The 22981-nt window shown below is 24.3% G+C and overlaps 1 protein-coding gene and 1 long non-coding RNA gene across 7 annotated transcripts; one reads left to right on the top strand and one right to left on the bottom strand.

Moving 5' to 3' along the window:
- Positions 1-2360: 2360 nt before the first annotated feature.
- On the top strand, positions 2361-4158 carry LOC126903289 (uncharacterized). Its single transcript, XR_007703454.1, has 3 exons — positions 2361-2466; positions 2548-2723; positions 3981-4158. It is a non-coding gene; the product is annotated as an uncharacterized LOC126903289 (long non-coding RNA).
- Positions 4159-5537: 1379 nt separating this feature from the next.
- LOC126903250 (glycerol-3-phosphate acyltransferase 1, mitochondrial) lies at positions 5538-21701 on the bottom strand. 6 transcript variants are annotated; one of them, XM_050681339.1, is made up of 17 exons: positions 21504-21700; positions 21077-21362; positions 20851-21012; positions 20626-20795; positions 20329-20562; positions 20074-20261; positions 19657-19892; positions 19460-19589; positions 19208-19392; positions 18256-18403; positions 17249-17463; positions 17073-17171; positions 16383-16575; positions 15576-16280; positions 15454-15518; positions 9614-9711; positions 5538-5694 (listed from the first exon to the last, which is right to left on the bottom strand). In XM_050681339.1, exons 2-14 carry the CDS (start codon positions 21350-21352, stop codon positions 16093-16095), a joined length of 2424 nt encoding a protein of 807 aa, XP_050537296.1. In that variant the 5' UTR covers positions 21353-21362; positions 21504-21700; the 3' UTR covers positions 5538-5694; positions 9614-9711; positions 15454-15518; positions 15576-16092. The 6 variants fall into 6 exon arrangements, with proteins under 6 accessions (XP_050537296.1, XP_050537294.1, XP_050537292.1 ...); XM_050681337.1 differs by lacking the exons at positions 5538-5694; positions 9614-9711 and adding exons at positions 13696-13892; positions 14321-14371 and having other exon boundaries at positions 16064-16280; positions 21504-21701; XM_050681335.1 differs by lacking the exons at positions 5538-5694; positions 9614-9711 and adding exons at positions 13696-13892; positions 14321-14371.
- Positions 21702-22981: the final 1280 nt, after the last annotated feature.

Below are 22981 nucleotides of genomic sequence, written 5' to 3'. Positions count from 1 at the left end.
TTTATTGACATGACTCACAGTCAGCACAAACTTAGATAACTATTAGTATGAGTGGTATTATTAATACTTAAAGCGTGATAATTAATCGCAATAATTTCTATTTCAATTTATTATAATATTAATACATTTTCAAACATCACTTTGTTTTTCTTTATAATTTACATATTTTCATAAAACATTCATACTCCTACCCCAAGAGAAAATTATAATATATCATTTTATTCAATTAATACATAGTAACTCAATCATTCTCATGATCACACATGATCACCAATCAATAACTAATTTTATATATCATTTTGAATTACTATATAACTCGTTATCTTTGTTAAATGAACTTAATTTTAACGATTTTGGAAAAATTATTAACTTGTCCAGCCTTCAGTTAATAGATGCATAACTGAAATGTATAATGCATTTAATATGAATACTATTTTAACAGATACGGCAAATACGATTTTATAACTCATCTACTAGACAATTTTAATAATGTGAAATTACTAATTAACTTTTCATAAGGATTTTTTGCGGATACCATTATAATTTAATTTATGAAACTTTTCATGCTTAAAATTCAATTATTATTTGTGCGTTATTTTTTTACCTGAGCATAAAATTCGTAATACATAATATGTATTAATCTAGAAAATTAATTATAAATTTAATGCAACTAAAACTTTCAATATATTCCTCAACTTCTTTTTCTATCTCTTAAATTTTTTTTTTTTTAATTTGATTTAGAAAGATTTAACAGCTGACTTCAAATAACAAACATAATAATCACTAAACATAAAATAACATCACATTTTTTTTTTTTAATATTTGGTTCTTTTAATAAAACTATTAATTATGTAATTGGCTTTTTCTATTCCACCCATGTCTTTTTCGGTTATTCATTCTAAAAGATGGTACAAATTTTTTGGAATTAATTTTTGGAGCTTATAAACAAATCAATTAACAATTTTATTTGTTCGTAAGTTTCATTTTTAAACTTTTTTTCCCCTCTTCCATTGTAAAAAATAACACAAAAAATAAAATTATTAATACTGATAAATGAACAGCAACAAATTTTTATGGGTAATTTTTTTTTGTTATTAATTTTCTCAAGTATCAATGATAAAATTAATATAAAATACAGAACTGCCGATATAATTTAACACATCGCCCTAATAATTATTGGTTAAAAATGACATTAAATTAGACGATGATGAGATTAGTGCAAATATTTTACACCGTAAAATAAAATTAAAAATACGTTTTTTGAGTTGGTGTTCTAAAATCATAATCTAATGTTTTAGTGTATTAATACATTAGTCAATGATTAGACTCAAAAATGACTACCGGATTATAATTCATAATGTTTATTTCTCATAAGTAAAATTTGTGAATTATATTAGATTATTTTTGAATTTCAATTATTTATCGAAAATTATTTTTCCCAAAATCAAATATATCCTATCAACAAAAATTTATTAAGCACACAAAATATATTTAGTAATTAAGCACGAGTATGTCAACAAATAATTAGTAGCAATTCTATGTTTTGTAGACACAAATTTGAATTATTTATATTCTCGCAAACTTATACATACACGCACTGAACAATACACATAAACTTCATAAATTTTATATTTTAACTAAATTTATCGTAATTCAATTAAAATAGTCACGAAGTTTACTTAGCGTTATGCTCTAAAAATAAAGTTATCTTCCCATCATCGTCATTATTATTAGTGGATCAAGATGTAGACAGAAACGATTTACTAAAGAATTAATGAGATCTCAGTTAACGGCCAGGATAAACGGAAAAATTATATTTTCATTTATAATCTCTATACCATCGTTTGTTATTCTGTAATCAATGGTTGCACAGTAAACGACGCAGAACAAAACGTATTTGTTGTTTTAGTTCTTTTTATTACAACTATTCGATTTTCTTTGAATAAATCCGTCCTCGTTGTCGTTCTTAAGACGTTAAAAGTGACAACGATTTGTTTCCGTATTCCACGGCCGTAGTCAAGAGATTTATCTCGATCGTCGCACATCCACTCAACTGCTGAAGTTGGTGAACGACAATGGGCTGGCGAATTTCCATTAATGCGTAAAAGTACATAAAATGAAGACTCGGTGGAAACGAACGAAATGTGTCAACGAGCGCGATAATAAAAATGTGTAACGACATTTGTGTAGCTGTAGAGGTGCACTAAAGTCTCAATGGAAAACTGTTGGTTATAGCTTCTTTATTGTAGAATTTCGTAGCCAATCGGTCCCCACCCCAATGCCGAATTACTGTGTCCGTAGCATACTTTATGCGCGTACCGTGACAATGTTCAATTGCCACGTTCAATGCTAATTATCCAAAAGTATCCACTGCCATATACACCAAGCACGTAATGACTGGGTAATAATATTAAACGTCTATGACTATAAACGTTAAGTCCATAGTGCTTAGTCTTTAGTGCACAGGTTTGTACTTTATTTTGTTCACAAATTTTAATTAACTTTCTGCAGTGAAAATGTTTTAATAGATTTTCTTTTTTTTTGTAGTACAACATATTACAGTCGATACACATTAAACAAATGTACTGATTGATACATAATGAATCTCTTTCTATAAAATCCATAATGAACAAAACAAAATGTGTCATTATTCATGTGAATTAATGGGATAGTCATTATAATACATTGTTTAACGCCTGTATTTATTTGATAATTATACTAAGGTAAATACATATTTAAAGAACAGAATTGTTCAATCTAAAGTAATACATACTGAATATCCTAAGACGGATAATGTATTTGCAATTTCTATATTCGTTTATATATACCCTATAAAAATAGTATGTCATTAAATTGGATATTAAGAACTGTACACCTATAATAAAAAACAAGACAAAATTAACTTTTATTACATGAGGAAAAGCTTATATTACATTTTGTTTTCTATAAACTAACTTATTTTGTTTCGAAAATCAGCTACACTTCGTTAAAATTATCACAATATTAGAACTTAATGATATTTATTTTTTAAAATGAATGCTTATTTTTCCCAGGATCGATTTTTAAAATATAGCTTAACATTTATTATTATAATTTGTATATTTATGTATAATCAGGGCCGTATTTACGATTTTCACATTCGATGGCTACATAATTGTTTTCAGGATCACTCTTTAAACAATATTGATGAGCAAAAGGAGGTCTACTTTATTTTTCCCATCGTAGGTCAATTTTTTATTCTAAGCTTTCATCGAACTTATGATGATAATCTTAAAATTAAAATTAAGAATATCATATAAATCAAAATTACCAACGTGAGAAAAAATTTTAGCTTCGATACGAAAATGAAAAGATATTAATTTTACCACGATGTGTTTTTTTCTGTTTTACTTTTTCTCAGCTCTCACTGAACCGATTTCTCCAACGATACGTCAAAAGATCACAAATAGTATCTAGTTGAAAACATTACTCTCAAAAATTAGTTACTATAATAAGTACTTTTTCGTGTATTATACATATAAATCATAAAACTTGTGATCAGAATTTAAATTGGAGTCCTTGTTTTAGATTCAATAATTCGAATAATTTCAGTAATTTCTTCTAAAAATTAAACAATACAGATTCAATGCGTTTTTTATAATAATAATTTTAATCACTGTCAGATATCATCTATACTTATCTCAACTATACCACGTCTCTATTGTGCTAGATTATTTATGTTTAACTTACATAAATAGTTTACCAACGCAAAAATAAAAAATATTATGGGAATTTTTACTTTTGTATAAATTAAAATGTAAAAAATTCAAAATATGAACACACCGTATACAGATTTTTTCAGCTGATTGTAATTTATTTTATACACGCTTAATTTAAAAAGTCAATTTTGAATTTAAAACATAATAGAAATTTGTTATTTAATATGTATGTGACAATCGAAATATTGTACTTTATTTTGACTGTAATTAATTTGTTACTAGAAATTGATTACAACTTCTGGACATACAATACACCACAAATGATGCTATAAAAAATCTATTTAGCAATGACCTTTATGTACTTGAACTATAATATTTAATGGCTGTAGCTATATTCAATCACATCATTAAATTTTTGTTAATTAAAATAGAATAATCAAATGTATTTACTAAACTAACAATTTTCTTAATTTTATTTTCTATTAAATATGTTTATATCATTAATCGTTATAAATATTTATTTATACATTTCATATTAAACCAGTAATATTCTAAACAATTAAAAAACAATAGGTACGAAATAGATTAATGTAGTTCTAGACCAGAAATTAATTATTTTATATTTACAAATATGCATGAAAGAATTTATAGGGATCATTGGTCAATTCTATAATAAATCAATACTAATTAATTATTTTAAATTTAAATTTATAATTCTTATACTATACAACTTTTATCAATTATATGGTATATTTTAATTATTTAAACATATTAAATGTCTTAAAATATTTTACAAGTTATACATTTAATAAAAAATCTAATCGATTAGTAAACACAATGATTTTAAATTAATATTACCTAGCACTATTAAGGATATAATTTAAGAATATCTATAAATACAATTATCAACATTATAAAGTTCAATTAATTATTATTAAACTAGAACATGAAACTACATAACAATTATTTTTACTGTTCAAATTGTTTATTATAACATAAAAAAAATTAATTTTATTACGCTTTTGTTCTATATATTTAATTCGCTTGTAAATTAGTTTTCTACAGTTATTAGACAGTTTCCCTTCCTCTTTTAATTTACACTTCATATACTTAAAATGCAATATCAAGTTCAAAGTTAAAAATATTTATTACTTCAAAGCAGTTAAAAATATATTATTATTTTAATGTGAGCTTTATAATTTAAGGACCTCAAATACATTTTCTCGAAATTAAAACTATTATATTATGAAAGAAATTATCAACATTATAAATAAAATTAAAAATTCCATGGTTATTTTTTAAATATATATGAACAGTAAAGATTACCTTTATTGAATGCTGTAGAACATTGAATAATAATTGCGAAACACATTACAAAAAAGTACACATTGGCTGCAGAATGATTTCTTTTATTTTTTGTTTCCATAATAAGTGAACTTGACGGATAACTAAACGCAATTGAATTCAAATCAGTTTGTCCACACAAAATCTACTGCTTTTTATTTATTTTATCAGTGGACAACGGTCATATAAGTCTGTTCGGAAGGGAAATGCACGCATACACATTTCAAATAGAAATGTGATAATCTCAAAAAAAAAAAAATTACACAACACTTAGAATCCATGTTACTATTCGCGCGGTTACGTTAATACGATTCTTTAATTCCTGTGCGCGCACGTGGTCGTTTTAATCGTTTGTTTGAGGGTTGGTTAATAGAAATATTACCTCCACTTGAAAATATATACTACATTAATAACATACCCTTTTTTTTTATTTTATAGTAATTATAGAAGATTTCATAAAATGCATTAATTATGAATTTAAGAGATTTCTCGCTAATACATTAATGGCGTTGAGTATATTGAAACAATTGTATAGCTTTTTTTTTTTAATTACGATATACAAAAATTAAATTTTTTCTTTTACTTATGTTTGATATGCCGATTGTATTTTTTTCACAGGTGTGTATTTTCAATGATTTTTACGTTCGATTATCTGAAATTATATATTGAATATATAAATGTTGTCTAATGATAGTTAATCTTAAAAATTAATTTATATTCATAAACAAATATTTTTTAAAATTAAATATGATACAGTTTAACACACAACACATTATAAATTACTCAATTACAAAACATTATTCATACGATAAAACACCCTATGATATAGGGCTGTAATATAATTTATATTATAAATTAGCACATAAAATCAGGTAAAAGTATTGAAAAATAGTAAAAAGAAAAAAATCACTAGGTATGTCACATTTGATAGATATTGATAATTTCTTAATTTAAATACATTGTTTGATAAATTATAAAAAAATTATGTTATTCTAATGATAGATCGTTAGATCTAAAATATCACTTTTGTAAAATACATATTATATACTAACTTGTTATATCCATGAGTATTTTTACAACACTTCAATAAACTGCATTAAAAAATTTAAAATAGATATTCCTACTTGATTGTTAAATTATCAAAATATTTTTTTTTAATATTTCGATCTTATTAGCAACATAACTTATTAGTGTATTGATTTAATAAAAATATTTTATCATCAAAATCCAACAAAAACTGTTATTTGAGTAATTAATCAAATTGATTTAATAATACCTCATTCTATTATAGCAAATATTTATAATATTCGTGCAATAGATGTATAAAAATCAAATATTAATGACCCTACAAGCTTACTCTAAAAGTAATGATCAATAGTATACATTATTTAATATACATACACACATTAAAGAGTAAAAAGGAAGCATCTATGAATTATGAACAAGAGACTATTGCATATGGATTCATTAGAAATCAAGAGAAACTTTTAGACTTCACTCATTATTGTAACAATTATAAGTAATGCCATCTCTACAACATACATAAAAATTTTTAAGTATATACATTTTTTACTTTAGCTTGTGTTACCTCGACGGGTTAGGTTTACTTTTTTTTACTTTTTATTTCAAAACATTTTATGTGTTATTTAAAGTGCATTCTATTTGCGATAATATCAAGAAATACACGTAGTGAACTGCTACATAATCTAGATTCTTCATCGAACATTCCAGTTTAAATAAATTGATTTACCTTACAAGAATATAGAAGTGCTAAGGTTCAAGTTTCAATGTTGAATGTTAACATTAAAAACATTAACTGGTGTTCCACTAAACTACATATATCAATAAAATATCATTTACATCACGAATTCGCATCAAAGGGTGATTACATTTTTAGGAGTAATTTTAGGATAAAATGTAACTTTAGACTATTAATGAGTTTTTCCAGTAAAATAGCAATAATTTTGAAGTTAATTTTAATTAAACAAAAAATAAAATAAGTAAATTTTTTAAAAAAAATTATACTTTTTAATCCTTAAAAAATTTTGTCAGCTTATAAAAAAATTATTTAATTCAAATTAATATAATATCAGTATGTAAAAATTCATGACTTATTTAGCAACATAATCTGCTTGCAAAAACGTATTTTATAATATGAGTAATAATACTTGGAGCTTGAAACCGTTCTTTATAACGTATGGAAATAAAAAACTTTTTTAATAATTTTCCTAGGATAGATTCCTAAAATATCTCCTATATATGGAGATATTTTCTTTTTGCGACAACCCCTTTAAAAAATGCGATTTATAAAAAATATTATGACAAACATCAAGAGACGTATTCCTCTGGACTCTAATTTTCATTATATAGATAGAACTATAATTTATATAAATAATACCTATGAAGTAATATTTTTTCTGATCGAATATGGTTTATCATCTTTCTTAATGAGAAAAAAATACAAAATATCTGTCACTTTTTAATCAAGCAAGTGAAAAGCTAAATGAGGTGATTATGACAAAGAAATTAATGCTCCAATAAATCCTAACTGACTCGATAGACTTGCATAGAATCTAAGGTTCCGCTCCAGTGAAATACTTCATTGTTATCTTCAGCTATTGTATTATTGTGCCCAATTTAACTGATGCAGATGTTCTTCTATTATAGTCTACACAATTGTAGTTTTGTAACACGACTGGTGTTTTATGAATTTTTCATTAGCATGTTTTGAATCGCATGAAAATAGCAAAAATGTTTCAAAATTATTATTTATTTATTTTAAATTTCATATTCACTAATATAATCGAAAATAGATTTCTATTTTTATTTAATTACATTAATTACGATATTTTATATTATGGCATCTTTTTACAACCTTTCCCTAAGCAGCGATAAAAAAGAACCATACGTATGCCAAAATAAGATATTTTCTTCATTGTCGCTGATAAAAATAACCAAATATTAATCTCGAATGGCCAGAAAGGGTCGAAAATCATTACTATACTGGCCAACCTTTAGCAATGGCTATATTACAAAACCATTGGCGTGTAGTATAAAAGAGAAACAATGTTGAGAAAGGTCTTTTCCCAAACGCTACAGAAGATAAGCAACATAATTTACCGAACGTTTATTTGTATATAATGTGAACGTACTACGAATAAAAAATAAAACCATAAAATAAAAATCAGGTCATATAGTACCCAAAAGATAAGCAAACTTTAATTTATTCTTTTTTAGCTACACATCATTTGTAACGAATGAGCTCCTCCGTACGATTTATTTAGCTATCACGAGAAAAGAATTGTCAGTGTTAGAGAAAACACGCATGTAATTACATTAAAATAAAGGCATTTTGGACAAAGTTTGGGAACATAAATAATTAATAATGTTGAAAAATCAAGAGAAAGGTTATCTATACGTGTGTTCATTTTGCGATTTAATGGTAATGGACTAAATCAATGAAAAACTATTTAACCTGCTCATTAAAATGTCTAAATTTAGATAATAACATATAATTTAAAAACTATAAAATTTTAAACGCCGAGTGAGACCTAAAAGTTTCTTTCTTTCACACTTATTTAAAAATTAATTCATAGAAAATATTATGAATAAATAATTATTCGCTTGTGTTCAATGTATAATTATATATTCCCCCCCAAAAAAAAGGTTAGAAAATTTATTTTTGATACTTTCCTAAATTTTATTTTTAGAACCAAAGGAGAACACAGACCTTAATTTAGATTAATTTTTTTTTATTACACTTAATTTTTAATCTATTTCAAATTCACAATAATTGTTTACATTAATTAGTCAAAAGTTTCTTTAAACATTAAGTATTTATTAATTTAACACTAAGGGCATATATTTATATTTGTGTTAATGAGAAAAATAACAAACTACAATGAACATGATTATAAGTATTCTTTTTCAAGAATTTTACTTTGAAATTGATGTATATATAAATATATATTACTGTATTATAAAATGTACTTTTTTCATCATGAATTTTAGATAAAGGTGTACGAGCGTAGATCAAATTGCAATTTTTTCAGGAGGTTCATCTTTGATTATTTTCTAAGTACATCATTTAAGTTAAATACAACTCTAATGGGTTTCTCACAATTTGTACCTTTATTATTATTCCATTTTTAGGTTTTAAATGTTAACTTAATTTTTAATAGTTATAATACTGTATTGTAACTTATTTATGTAACCACCGCATTATATTACTAAAGTACGAATTCAAGAATACTCATATTAAAGTCTTCGTATATTATATAAAATAATTGTCCTACCTATTAATGATGAACCACTAAAAAGATTTACACAATGTTATACATAATTTTCAACACAAATTGACATAATAGAGATATTACCCCTCGAAATATTTTTAAAAAATAATACTAAGTACTAAAATTAGTATATAACAAATGTTTAAAAAATTCTTTTAGATAAAATACTATTATAAAAAATTATCATTTAAGTAACAATTTAATTATATTTTATAACAAAAACTAGAATATTATGAAAAATTTAAGAGAAATAATTTTTAAAAATAAATCTTCTAAGACCTTAATATTGCTATTTGAAATATTTAAACTTCCTTGCTTGAACAAGACTTCTTGAACTTCTTTAACCCTCAAAACTATAGCATCATTGACTGAGCTTTCTAAAACAATATTAAAAAATAATAATTTTCTTTATGTCCATTATTTTATTTGATATCAACAATAAAAATATAATGTGTCTTCAATTCCTCAAAAAAATAAAATAAAAACATTTAAGATCAGTATCCTAAAATTATAGAAAACTTTTAAGGAGAAGTATATTTTGTTTTTTGATAGACCAGAATTGTTTTCAAATTATTGTAGACCAGTATAAAAGTTTATGTTAAAAGACATTATTGACAATTGTATTATTTTAGTTATCACATTGAATAGTTAACAATTTACCATTATACTATTATCTGTAGCTAGTTTTAAAGTTTTTCAAAAATATCCAAAATATAATTCCTACCAGGCTAACAAAAATAGTAAATTATTCAAGAAAAAAAATTCTTGATTAACGTCTGATTCTTATCACCCTATTTTATTGTATTAATATGTATACATGTATAGCATACTCATCATAGTAAAAAAATTTTTTATAATAAAAAGATTTTTAAGAAAGTTACACAGTTTATATATTATGTTGTAATTAAATTGCGATATTAAAAAAAGCTATTACAATTTAAACTAAACATATAATATGTGTTCCTTTCTTCCTTTTAAAAAATCAAAAAATCGATATACATGTTTTGGTAAGGAGACAATATTCCCTACAATTTCCAGGCCATAACTCTTTTTAACTGTGCCTACAAAAAAAATATGATGCGTTCCGTGCGAAAGCAATTACACTCTCATAAGTCGGTAAGCTATCTCATTTCGATATGATAAGTATTTTTACCTATTACCTTTACTAGTACCTCATCTAATCAATATATATATATATACATAATTTGTTTAGTACACTATATAGAAGAATATTCTTTATAGACTATATAAACTTTTATTATCATAGTTTATAATGTACAAGAATTTTGTATTTGATTTCATTTAATTGATAATATAATATTGTCAAATAAAAATTAATTAATGTCTATAATTTACATTGCATTTAAAGATAACTTTAAAGAATTGTTTAAGTGTATGAGTGCTGAGCCCAAACAAGGAGTTTAGACAGAAGGTTTTTACCTTTGGCAACAATAACTAAATAAAATAATATTTTTCTTTAACAACAAAAAAAAAATAATAATTAAAATTTAAAAAAATTAAGTTTTTAATCCTGAAGCTAAAAACTACTTAACAACTAGTATTTTAAATAACGCATCTGGTACATAATTATGTTATTCTACTGCACAATATTTAGAAATTAAACATGTACAATACCAAAATAATTAATATTGATGCGACATATAAAACATCTAAGCTTTACCTACACGTGTATAATGATTTCTATACTCTACATTTTTTTCTGAACTTTTTCCATCTAACCCATGAAAGTCTATTTATTATAGTTGAGTAAGATAAAAGTTCAACGGATGTCCTTTTGTTAAAAGTATGGTATAGCATAAAGTGATATCATTTCTATCGAAAGAGTTATATTTTGCAGAGTCATTGCATTAGTTTAAGACTATGTTTAGTTTACAATGTCAAAACAATCTGGATGGTTTTAAATCAATCCTAGACAGTAGGGGTTATTATAAATTATCACTTTTATGTTCTAAATGACATAAAACCCAAATGTGAACAAATTTGACAATACAAAAATATGTTCAATTGAATTTTTGTAAAGTATATCGCAAAATCAATCAAATTAAGTTTTCTTAAGATTATTTTTGATTATTAAACGTATTTAGCAATCTATTAAAGTAATATATACGTAATACCTGATTAAAATTATCAAGATGACTTTTTGATCAAATTTATCTAAATCGCTTATTATATTAAGAATAGCACCCAATCATATTACAAGTACTCCTACGTTGCTGACGTACGTGTGTATAGTCTTTTTATGTAACTTTAAAATACCGATACTTATAAAAATATGCTTATCAATAAATCTGGATATTTTAAAGTCTGACGAATAATATCACGCGTTGCATCTAATGATAACTATTAATTAAGCAAAGTATTTTTGATAAAATAGTTCACACAAAATAGGTGAAAGGATTCTAAATTAAATTTGAGAGATTTCAATTTAAAAAATAATTTAGATTAAAATATATTATAATTAAGCTAATTAAATAAAGTTAATTCAATTTATATATTTATTATTCAGAAAGCTGTAAATATAAATTTAGAATTACTTGTAGGCATTATAGTTCAGTTTATAATTCTACCTCCAATTAAAAAAAAAATCATCATATTTTAAACCTACAAATTTTAATAATAGTACCACATATTTTTAATATTTGTTAGAGTTAAATAAATAATATTTTTAAAATAGTTTTAATTTTTCAAGACAGCTACAAAAAAATTAAAAATTTGCTTATGGTTAGATCTCTATATCTGATCAAATTTCAACTTCAGAATAAATCACACAAATGAAGTTTAAAATCTTTATAGAGATTATAGAACAATTTACTTATTTTTCTTGAAGAACTTACTAAGTGTCATCCTGGCATCGAGGATTTTCTTACTATGACGACTGGCCAATCATAATATTTTGGGTATCTAGGAACTTGATAATCGTGACGGCGTTTTCTGATCATAGTAGGCCTAACAGAATAGCCAACGCGCATAGGTACCTCAATCATATTTGTTTTGTAAGCTATTGAAGGTTTAGCTTGTTTTATAGGTTTCCAAGTTTTCATGTCCAACGGTATCACTTCTGCTTTATAATAACCCTGTGATCCAAACGCCCTCATGTCCTCTTCTGTAGCTGGCTCATACTGAATAGGCCCATAATGTGTAATGATCACGTGCTTACCGTGATCTCCATGAAGTGACTTATAGTTGTGGTCGGCAATAGCAGTACACGCCAACAACAAAAATACAACCATCAAGGTTTCCATCGTTATTTCGAATGATGTGACAGTAAAATTATCAATAATGCTATCGCGACATCATCGCATCAAAATAATGAAAACTAAGTACGAGCCTGGCAGGTGACCGCGTTGGTGGCAACAAGTATTAATGTACTTACACGGTTCATTTATTTAACAAACCTCACACAATATTAAGAGGGAGAGACCAGTGAAAAACGACAACGAAGATTTCTATGCAAATATGATTATAATGGGAAGCGTATACCAAATTATTGTTACAGTTACTTAAAAACTAGGTATTTTATACGAGTTACTTGACAATTTGAGTGGAACGTTTAAACCATCCGATACGTGTAAGTTTTTTATGGCTATTATAATTTTTTTTGTCTTCATTAAATCTCATTACACAACATGAATCAATAACTAAATCACTTAAAAATTATAGATCAGTAAAATTAAAACTAAGTGATACCCCTTGAACTTTTCTATCACAAAAGTGTATCATCCTAAGTTGGTTAGTGAATTTCTATCTAAAAATCGGAGCCACATTGAAGAGATAAGTACTACCTACAGTGATCAATTTTTGGTTCATTTCAAGGGGGCGTCTAATTTTTTAATTATACCAATAAATAAATATAAAAGACATAATATGTCATTAATTTTAGATGAATCTTTATAAATTTTACTTTAAACCCACCTCTTTTTATAACAACCATAATTAAGTAGCAATCACAGCATTTTTTAGTATTATCATCAAATGTTTGTAACTTTAACTACTATAATTATAATACCAGGTTATTGCACTAGTGCCTCTAATTATAATTAGAGGCACCAGTAAAATAATCTATTACGTCCATTTTTGAAAAAATTCACTTTTATAGAAGACTTTATACAGTACAGATTGCATGCCCGATAATTTGCCAAAGAATTAGAAAAAAGTGAACTCATCGCGTTTGCTACATTTTACATAATATAAAGTAAATTTATTTATTATCCTCCCAAAAATTTTATAAAACTGGACGTTATTGGTTATTAAACCAGCGTCTCCTAAAAGTAGTAGGATTTTAAAATGTCTAAATGCAATTACAATCGTTTAACCACATTTTTTATCAACACACAAATCAATAATCTTTTAAAATACGCATTATTTTTTTGTTAAATACTATATACATTTACAACAACATAATTGTTTCTTCCTAATAAAATAAATTGGCTCTTTTTCAATGCCCATTGCCTTTTCCATCTTAACTAGAGTATCTTTCATTATATCTGGCATCCATTTACAAGTAAAGTGATCATTGTTTCCTTCATACAAAATTGGGCTAGATTAAAAAAATAAAAATATTTTATTATGTCTCGTATCTTAAAGGTATTATTTTTCAAAGCCGTTTTTATTAGTAGCGAAATTTTATAAGTTCAACAATAGTTTTAAATTTATTATACTTAAATAATTTGTTTTCATAAGTAATAGGTAATAAAAAATTATTATCCTAAGTAGGAAAAATTAGTAATAAATTTTAAGCCTGAGGTGCCAACTGCATTTACTTTCTTGCTTTAAACCAATTTAATAATAATAGGTTGATTTAGGATAATAATGGGTCATTTATTATCATAGTTTCAAATATGACTAGCTTGTGAAGACCTCAGAAGAAAAAAATGCACAGAATAAAAAATGTAGTATGAATTTCCCATAAATACAAGTGTATTATTTAAACTTTAATTGGCGTGTCATCTTTAAAAAAAAACTTACAATTTTTCCTTCGATATATTGTTGTTTATGCATTCCTTCATACAACAGTAACTAAAAATTAATTTTAAACAAATCAGGAGTAGAATAAATAGAAATTTTTTTAATAATCTATAATAATGATATGAAGGAACGGTATTATTATGTAAAATTTTCATTCGAATAAGCTTTTAATCTTAATTAAAAAAATACAATATTCAAATATTCAACTTACTCAGAATGGGACAGTGAAACGAGTGATTTTAAAATAACAAGAAAAAATCCTGATGGCAATTGATTATTAGGGTCTATAGTTTTAATGTTATGATCAATATACCACAGCAATAAGCAGTAGCGTATTTAGAAGGAAACATATTAGTTCGAACAAAGGAATCTGATTAGGATTTCCCAATATTCCAGTCTATTACGTACTTGATTCTCTGCTATCCATTTACCTGATTTAACTTCTATGAGTAAGTAACCACACAGTAGGTATAACAATTTTTACAAAATATATAAGTGACATAATTTTTCCAGGAAATGCGCAATTATATCAATATATTTTCATTGTCATTTTTTAAAAACTTCTTTTTTTTATAAAAACTGAAACAATTTTAATATTTTTTACATACTTTCATTTCATATGAAAAAATTAGGTAATAATTAATTTTTGATTTTTTAAGTTATTTTAAAATTATCCGTTTCACTAACTGTATTTGTTAAGTTTTGTAAAAATTATTCTAACCATAAAATTTCCATAATCAAGTTGCAAAATAAAATCAACTAAATATAATTTTTAAATATAAATTATTTTTATTTTCTCATATACCAACTCAATAATTTCGTAAGTTCCAATGAAATCACTAGTTTAGTATTCAAAGTATTTACTATTTGATTTACCTACTTGATTAATAAAATACTAGTTAACATGATTAATCCCATAACAAGACTGGGTTGAAAATATTTCTTATGCTAACAAGATTGACAATATAATATTAAATACCATTTACAGAATTTTTCAAATTTTAAGGTTAATTAATGTTAAAAAACATTTATTTAACATTTAAACAGAATTAAAAATTATACTTATATTAATTCAACCATATTTTTATTTTTAATGCTATTCAGAAATTATTAATATTATCAATAAAACTTACTCATCTATGACCACTTTAGATTTAATTTTTATGCTCTGGCGCTGATACTTGTGATCTTGATAACTCTAAAAAAATTATATGATGTAGTAAATATATATTCATAATTAACTAATAATATTTACCATAATTCGAGTAATATAAATAATAATATCTATAAATAAATTTTGATTATCAAACTAATTTAAATTGTCATGACAACTCATAAAAAAGTTACACACCATATAACCAGAATAAAATATTTATGTATGTTTAATGACCAAATAAAGAATCTATCAATATCTCACAAAAAAGAATCACCTTAATAGAAAGTTTAATTTAATATAATCTCTTAACTATATGAAGTAGACTTCAGTTAGTACTTTCAACTTATCTATCAAATTACTTTTTTTTGTAGTTGAAAGCTCTATACATAATATAAAATTTTAATTAAATAAAAAATTCTCGAGTATCAAATTCATCATTTATTGCCATAATTGAAAGTAATATAAACAGGTCTAACTCATTAGTCATAACTTGAAAATTTAAAATAAACAAATATAAATAAAATAATTAATACTCTGTCAGAATGAATAATTAACATATTATATAAACAAAATTAATATAAACATACATATGTTTATTAAAATGTATACTAAGTATTTAATCTATGTGCTTTACAAACAATTCTAAACAATCTAAAATTTTTTCCATGTTTGGTCTGAGATCATCACGAGTATCATTGATCATACTTATTATCCTAATATTATCAACAATTTTTACTCTTAAGCAATTAAATTCTTTAAATGATAAAAATGAATGTTTAATAGTTTCAACTGATATACTTTCACCTACAAATAAAAAACAATTAACAGTATCATACACATTTTTAGTAATATTGAAAATTAAAGTACATTATTTCAATTAAATAAGTAATATCTATTTCAAATTACCATAAACTAAAAATCCTCCTGCAAGATTCTCTTGCATTTGAATGAGAATAGTTTGTATTAATTCATGTTCTTTCGCTGTATCATTTGATAAATTTTGAAGACTATAAGCACATTCGGCCATGCATTCCAAAAATGGCATTAAAATAGATCTAAGGAACTTTAATTTTTCTACACTGTTACTATCAGCTTTAATCTATAAAAATAATGTATTTAATGGTTGCCCAATACTTTTATTTAAATTATCAATAATATTGCAATTTCATTCAGTATTTTTGGATAATTAAATATCACATATGTTAACTATTCAGAGACCACTAAAACAGTTTCCTTTAAAAAAAATATAAATTAATTGTTCAATTATGAAATTTAAATTAAAGTAAAGAAAGTAATGTGTAAATTCAAGTAATGATTAATTTGATTAGGACTTAATATATTTTTTTATTTAATTTTCATAAGACAATTTAACACTAATCCAAAATTTTAATTACTGGATAATTAATAGAGATAATAATTAATTAAGTTTTTAACAAATTTTCAATATCTGGTTTTTGGCATTAAATAATAGATTACAGTAATATTTTTCACATGTAAAGTATACACTATATTTTCAACTAGCATTGATAAGATATAAATGTAGTAAATTAATTTGTCTAGTTATAGTTTAAAATACTAAATAAATAACTCACATACATGGTACTTAAAATCAACTGTTGGTTGATCAAAATCATCTTCAGAATCACTCTCAAAAAATTTGGCCATATTTCGACCTCTCCTTTCCTCATCTAGAAGCTACAAAAAATTGTAATTAATCAACAATATACATTAAGTTAAAAAAATTGAAATCTTGAAATAAAATTTAAAAATACCTCTAATGTTATAATAATTTCTTCTTCTTCAAAAATTCGCATTACTGAATCAACTAAATTATCAATATTTTCACATGGCTTAATGAATACAAAATCATATTTTAGTAAGTCAATAAACCACAAAAGCCAATCTATAAGTATTTGTCTTGATACTAAAACTTCTGAGACTGTTAAATTCCAAAATTCTGATCCTACTAGATAACTTAGGACAATGGCTAAAAAATTAGAATAAACAAAATCATTAAGTATGAATAGTTGATTTGTAATTAAATTATTATTTTTAAATAATTTTAAAGTAAATGATTTTTAATAGAATTTCAAAAAATTGACATAGGAACTTTTGATAATGATCAATTTTTTTTAATGAAATAAAAATGTTTATTTACTCATAAACAAATGTTTACAACTTTTTACATGAAGACAGTATTTTCATACAAAAGTTAGTTTTATGGAGAGTTGATAAACATAGATGTAATTTGGAATGCTTAGTGTGGCATTGCTCTACCATAAATAGTTAACTCTACAAAAAATAAACAAGTAGTTGATTTAAGAAGTTTTTTTTAATAAGTTTTGAAAATATTCATCATAAAATCTACTTTATAAAAAATTTTTTTATTATTGTCATGTATTATTTCATGTATAATATAATGTATTATTAATATAATGTATTATTTTATNTGCTTAGTGTGGCATTGCTCTACCATAAATAGTTAACTCTACAAAAAATAAACAAGTAGTTGATTTAAGAAGTTTTTTTTAATAAGTTTTGAAAATATTCATCATAAAATCTACTTTATAAAAAATTTTTTTATTATTGTCATGTATAAATAATGAGCATTATTTCACAAATAATGTCACTGTAAATTACATAATTTGTAGTAAAGTTCATTAAATATCTAGTTTATCAAATTTTTCTTAACTTAAGTCAAATTAACATTAAACTTCTATTTTTTATTGTAATTTTGAATATTTAAAATTAAACAAAGACAGAGAAATTATACACTTACCAACAAGTGATTGATGAAGATAATGTGATAATAAATTATTTGCATAGTATGATAACTCTATAAGGCTATTAACACTGTTTACAGGCTTAATAAATATTTCAGATTTGATATTTTCACAAACTAATAACTTCGGAGCCAAAAGATTTATCTGAAATAATTAGGTTCAAATATGTTTATTTATAAAACAAATAAATACATATATTAACAAATTTTTTTAATACATGTTCTAAAATCTCTTAATTAATACATACAGTGTATATATTAATACTAACCACTCAATTTTTCTTAAAACAGTATATTAATTAAAAAAAATATTTTTATGAATTTTATTAGTTACAAATTTATTTGTTATAAAATAATTTTTAGGTTCATTCACTGTATATTATAAAAGGGGTCAAACTCATTTTTTTAATAGAAACATATGTATTAAACTAGCTTATAAAATAGAAAATGATCTAATTAAGAAAATGACTGTTCATTAACAACTTTTGCTATTTTAGAATATAGGCAGAAGATGAATTATGAGTGCTGCTTTTTTTATAACTCATTTTTCGGCCACACTCCTTCTCTAGGTATAAAAATGTAAATATCTTTTGAAATACTGGTCCAAAAGTTGTAATTGACCAGTAATTTTCTTAGATCATTTACTATTTTATAGGCTGGTTTAATACATATATTACCATTTAAAAATGTTAGTTGACATTCCTATAAGATATAAGGAATGAACCTAAAAATTATTTTGTAATAGATAAATGGAGATACATATGTAACTAACAAAATTCAAAAAATAAAGTTGAATAAACTTTTTATTTTAAATGAAATTAAATGTTTAGAGTTAAAATAAACACCTTGTATATAATCATTACATACCAAAAAATATTGGATTTTTTTGTAAATTAAAAGCGTTTTTTTTAATTTGTAAATAATTATATAAGATGATAGTATAACTCACTGTATACAGAATTACATCTCTTGAACTACCACTAAATCCAATATCTCTATTTGATTGAGCAAGTTTATGACGCAAATTTGTCAGTTCTTTAGAGAGTTGACTAATTGTTGTACCATTTCTATACTTTTTTAATAACAAAAAACTTACCGCATTTGTTGACATAATAGCAGTAGTTTTCCAACAATCTTAAACATTGTTATTGATTATATTTTCAGTTTAATAATAAATTAAATATAATATATTATTTAATACCAATAATGATATGTTTTGCCATTTCATCTACTACATATTTATATCTAGAACTTTCAAACATACTTATATCATTTTCAACATCTGTAATATTTTCAAATACTATCCTTTTATCAGTTGATTCATATAAATCCTAAATTTAAAGTTAACAAAAAATATAAAACAGTAATTTACTGCATCAAATGTTGAATCACACTAACCCTTAATCTATATGGAATATTAAAGTCAACCCTCATAATTCCATACTGTGAACATAAAGCACCAAGAAATGTTGATACAGCTGAATAAAATGTTTCTTTCACTTTAGGTTGTCCCAACTGTTCCCTTACAAAATCACCCTCAAATAACCGGTCATAATTTATTGAAACAGGTATTATCCATGCATCTTCAATAACTCCTTGTCGATAAGCATCAACGATTATACTTAATAGACCTCCTTTGAAATAGTGAAAAATACATATTTAGACATAAACAGGATTAAAGACGGAAAAACTAATATAACTCAATTGAACATAATAAAGTATTAATATCTTTAAATCAAGGCACAATACCAATAAAGTTCTATGGGCTATCTAAACATACAAAAATTACTATTCAACAATAAATTCATTAAATACCTTTTGGTACACAACATTTGCCACTTCGAGTTCTAGCACCTTCTAAAAAAAACTCTAGGTGATGTTCACTTCTTAAACTGTTTTTAATATAACTAGTTAAAATAGACCAATATAGCAAATCTTTTGTATTATCTTTAGTCGGTAATTTTCGCTTTATATAAAATGCTCCCAAACAACTCAATAACTTACTAAAAAAATTATGAATATATTCTTTAGATTTTACCTAAAAATAAATTTAAAAAATGTTAAGTTTACCTAAAAAAAAACACTCTCAAATTATCACCGGCAGCAACTAAAGGTGGCTTAATATTATACATGGTCAAAACCAAACCTAAAAGTATGTAATCCATATGACTTTTATGCAATGGTAAATAAATTATAGGCAAGCCACTTTGTTCTGCTTCTTTTACTTTTTCAATTTGACTGGGTTGAACAACAAGACTTTTTGTCAATCTAGAGAGTGAGCAAAATACAAACCATGCCATAACTCTGAAAATTGGTCTGAATTAACTAAAGAAAAATTAAAATAAATTTTTTTATAAAAATACATACTTATAAACCCAATTTTTAATCTTCGAACTCATTACTTCTAAAATATTTTTTGATTTTTCTTTTAACAATTTTATTTCTTTATTTAATGCACTATTATCATAAAGTATACTAGAACATTTTTTTCTTGATAGTTCTTCAATAGTTTTTCTTACTGATTCATCATTTAACACCTAGACTAATTTCAGTTAGATAATTATAAATAAAAATTATAAAATATTTACTAACTTCATCAAAAATGTATTTATATTCCTGAGCTTTAAGAGAATAAAAAAATTTAAAAACATCATATTGAGGTCCAAGGTACGATTTTTGAAAACATCCAACACTGTAAATATCTAATAAATTTTTCAGATTTGATTCAACTTTTAAATGACCTGTTGCTGTATACTAAAAATTATAAAAATGAAATATATCAGACAGCAAAAAAACCAATGGACTAAAATAAACTAACTGGTATGCAAACTGAACAGCATTGTCCAACAAAAGGTCTAATTTTCTTTTCCCTTAAGATTGGCCATCTTACTTCTTTAGCTTGACAAAGTTGTTTTGTATCAAATATAAAAACTCTTTTTGACTTTGATCTATGTTGTCTAGGCAATGCCACATTTATAGTATTAACAGGAGCTATATAGATTTCTTGTTGGTTATTTGATGATGTATTAGCTATTTCAGATGTTGTATACTTCTTATAAATATCTTGAAATCTACTTGATATAGCTTTTACCATTTTAAATAACCTATGAAAAAATAGGAATTTTATTTTAACTTTAACAATTTACTTTTGACAAAAAAAATGAATACTAATTTGTAAGTCCCAAAAAGACCAAAAAAACAATATTTTAATAACGTCCAAATAAATTTGTTTTTTTTTAGCGTACTTCTTTAACGTCTTGTATAATTTCTAAAGATTTCTTTAATTTTGAAAAATAAACGTTTATAATATTTCTTATAAAAATACAAATAAGTTTACAGTGTTCAAAAACACTAGAAAAATATTCAATTATAAGTTCAATCTAAAAAATTATTTAGTTAAATAAAACGTAACACATTTTAGCTTAAATTTATTATCAAACATCATTCGATCACATGTGCAACTATCATTACCGAGTACCGTGTAATTAATAATAACGTACACGATGTGATTGGCCTCAAAATTTCCCTCTTTTTTTTTTTCGTATTATTTAAGTGATATAAACAGTTTTATGTTTTTAAAAAAGGATAAGACTTTTTAAACTATTGTAAATTTTAGAACAATTTATATTCTATACTTCTATTACACTTGTAAATATCTAGTACCATTGTCGTTAACAAGAACTGAAGAAACTACGACAGACCGATATTTTGGCGTTTTTTTAATTAGTTCGTTACGACAAATTTTCCAATATACAACTAAAAATAAATTAATTTTTGATAAACAAGATCTTTAGGCTACCATGAAAAAAATTTCATTTGCATCATAACGAGTGCACTTACATAATTACGGATGTATTTACCGTGGGAGGGGGGTCATAGGTCTGTACACTCCAACAAAATTTCTTAAACGCCACTAATTTATGGAGAGGACTCAAAAGTTACATAGTCAAATGTTTTTTATAAAATTTCGTGTATCTGGTGTATTTAAATAGTATAACTAAAGTGTATATTTAAGTACAATTTCAACAAAATTTTTGGTAGAGCTCATTATTATAATTCCCACGTCATAATTTTTTTTGATATAATCATTTATGTAATAATTCTTAAAGTTAAGAAAGGCAATACCCCTTCCTTCAATTGGTACCTATAATGAATATTTAATGTTGAAATCCAGGTATGCTATAGGGGAACTCTGGTGATTTAGGGTAACAATGATAATATAGCTTTCTTTTTAAATGTGTTGCGATGTTTAAACTAATATTTATTTAAAAACGGTTTTTTTGTCATAATTTTTTTTTAGAAATTTTTATAAAACTATAATAAAAGAAAAGTATTACATTGCTTAGTTTCCCCTAGAAAAAAAATCTAAATTCAACACTGCAGATATTGAAGAGGAGGCTTCGACCCTTGATCAAAACTTTATTAAATTATTAATACAATTTTAACTATCCACAGATTACTTTTTCAAATTTTTAAAAGGACTAATTACGAATCTAGTCTCTAAAAATTTTACCAAATATTTTCCAATGGTCATATTCATAATTAAAAGAGAAAACATTTCTACATCGCTAAATAAAGAACATATATTTGGCCAACTATAAATTTATTCTTCAATTGTATGACTTATTTGAAAATTAGGGATTGTATTCCATTAAAACCGTACAATACTGATGTTTGTTGAGCTAATTTTTATTTTTTTAGCCTTAAGTCGGCTTTAAATTAG

Source organism: Daktulosphaira vitifoliae, unplaced genomic scaffold, assembly GCF_025091365.1.
Source record: "Daktulosphaira vitifoliae isolate Bord-2020 unplaced genomic scaffold, ASM2509136v1 Scaffold_3, whole genome shotgun sequence".
Lineage (NCBI taxonomy): Eukaryota > Metazoa > Arthropoda > Insecta > Hemiptera > Phylloxeridae > Daktulosphaira > Daktulosphaira vitifoliae.
The sequence above is the reverse complement of the archived record's forward strand: the minus strand, read 5'-3'. Positions and strand labels throughout refer to the sequence as shown.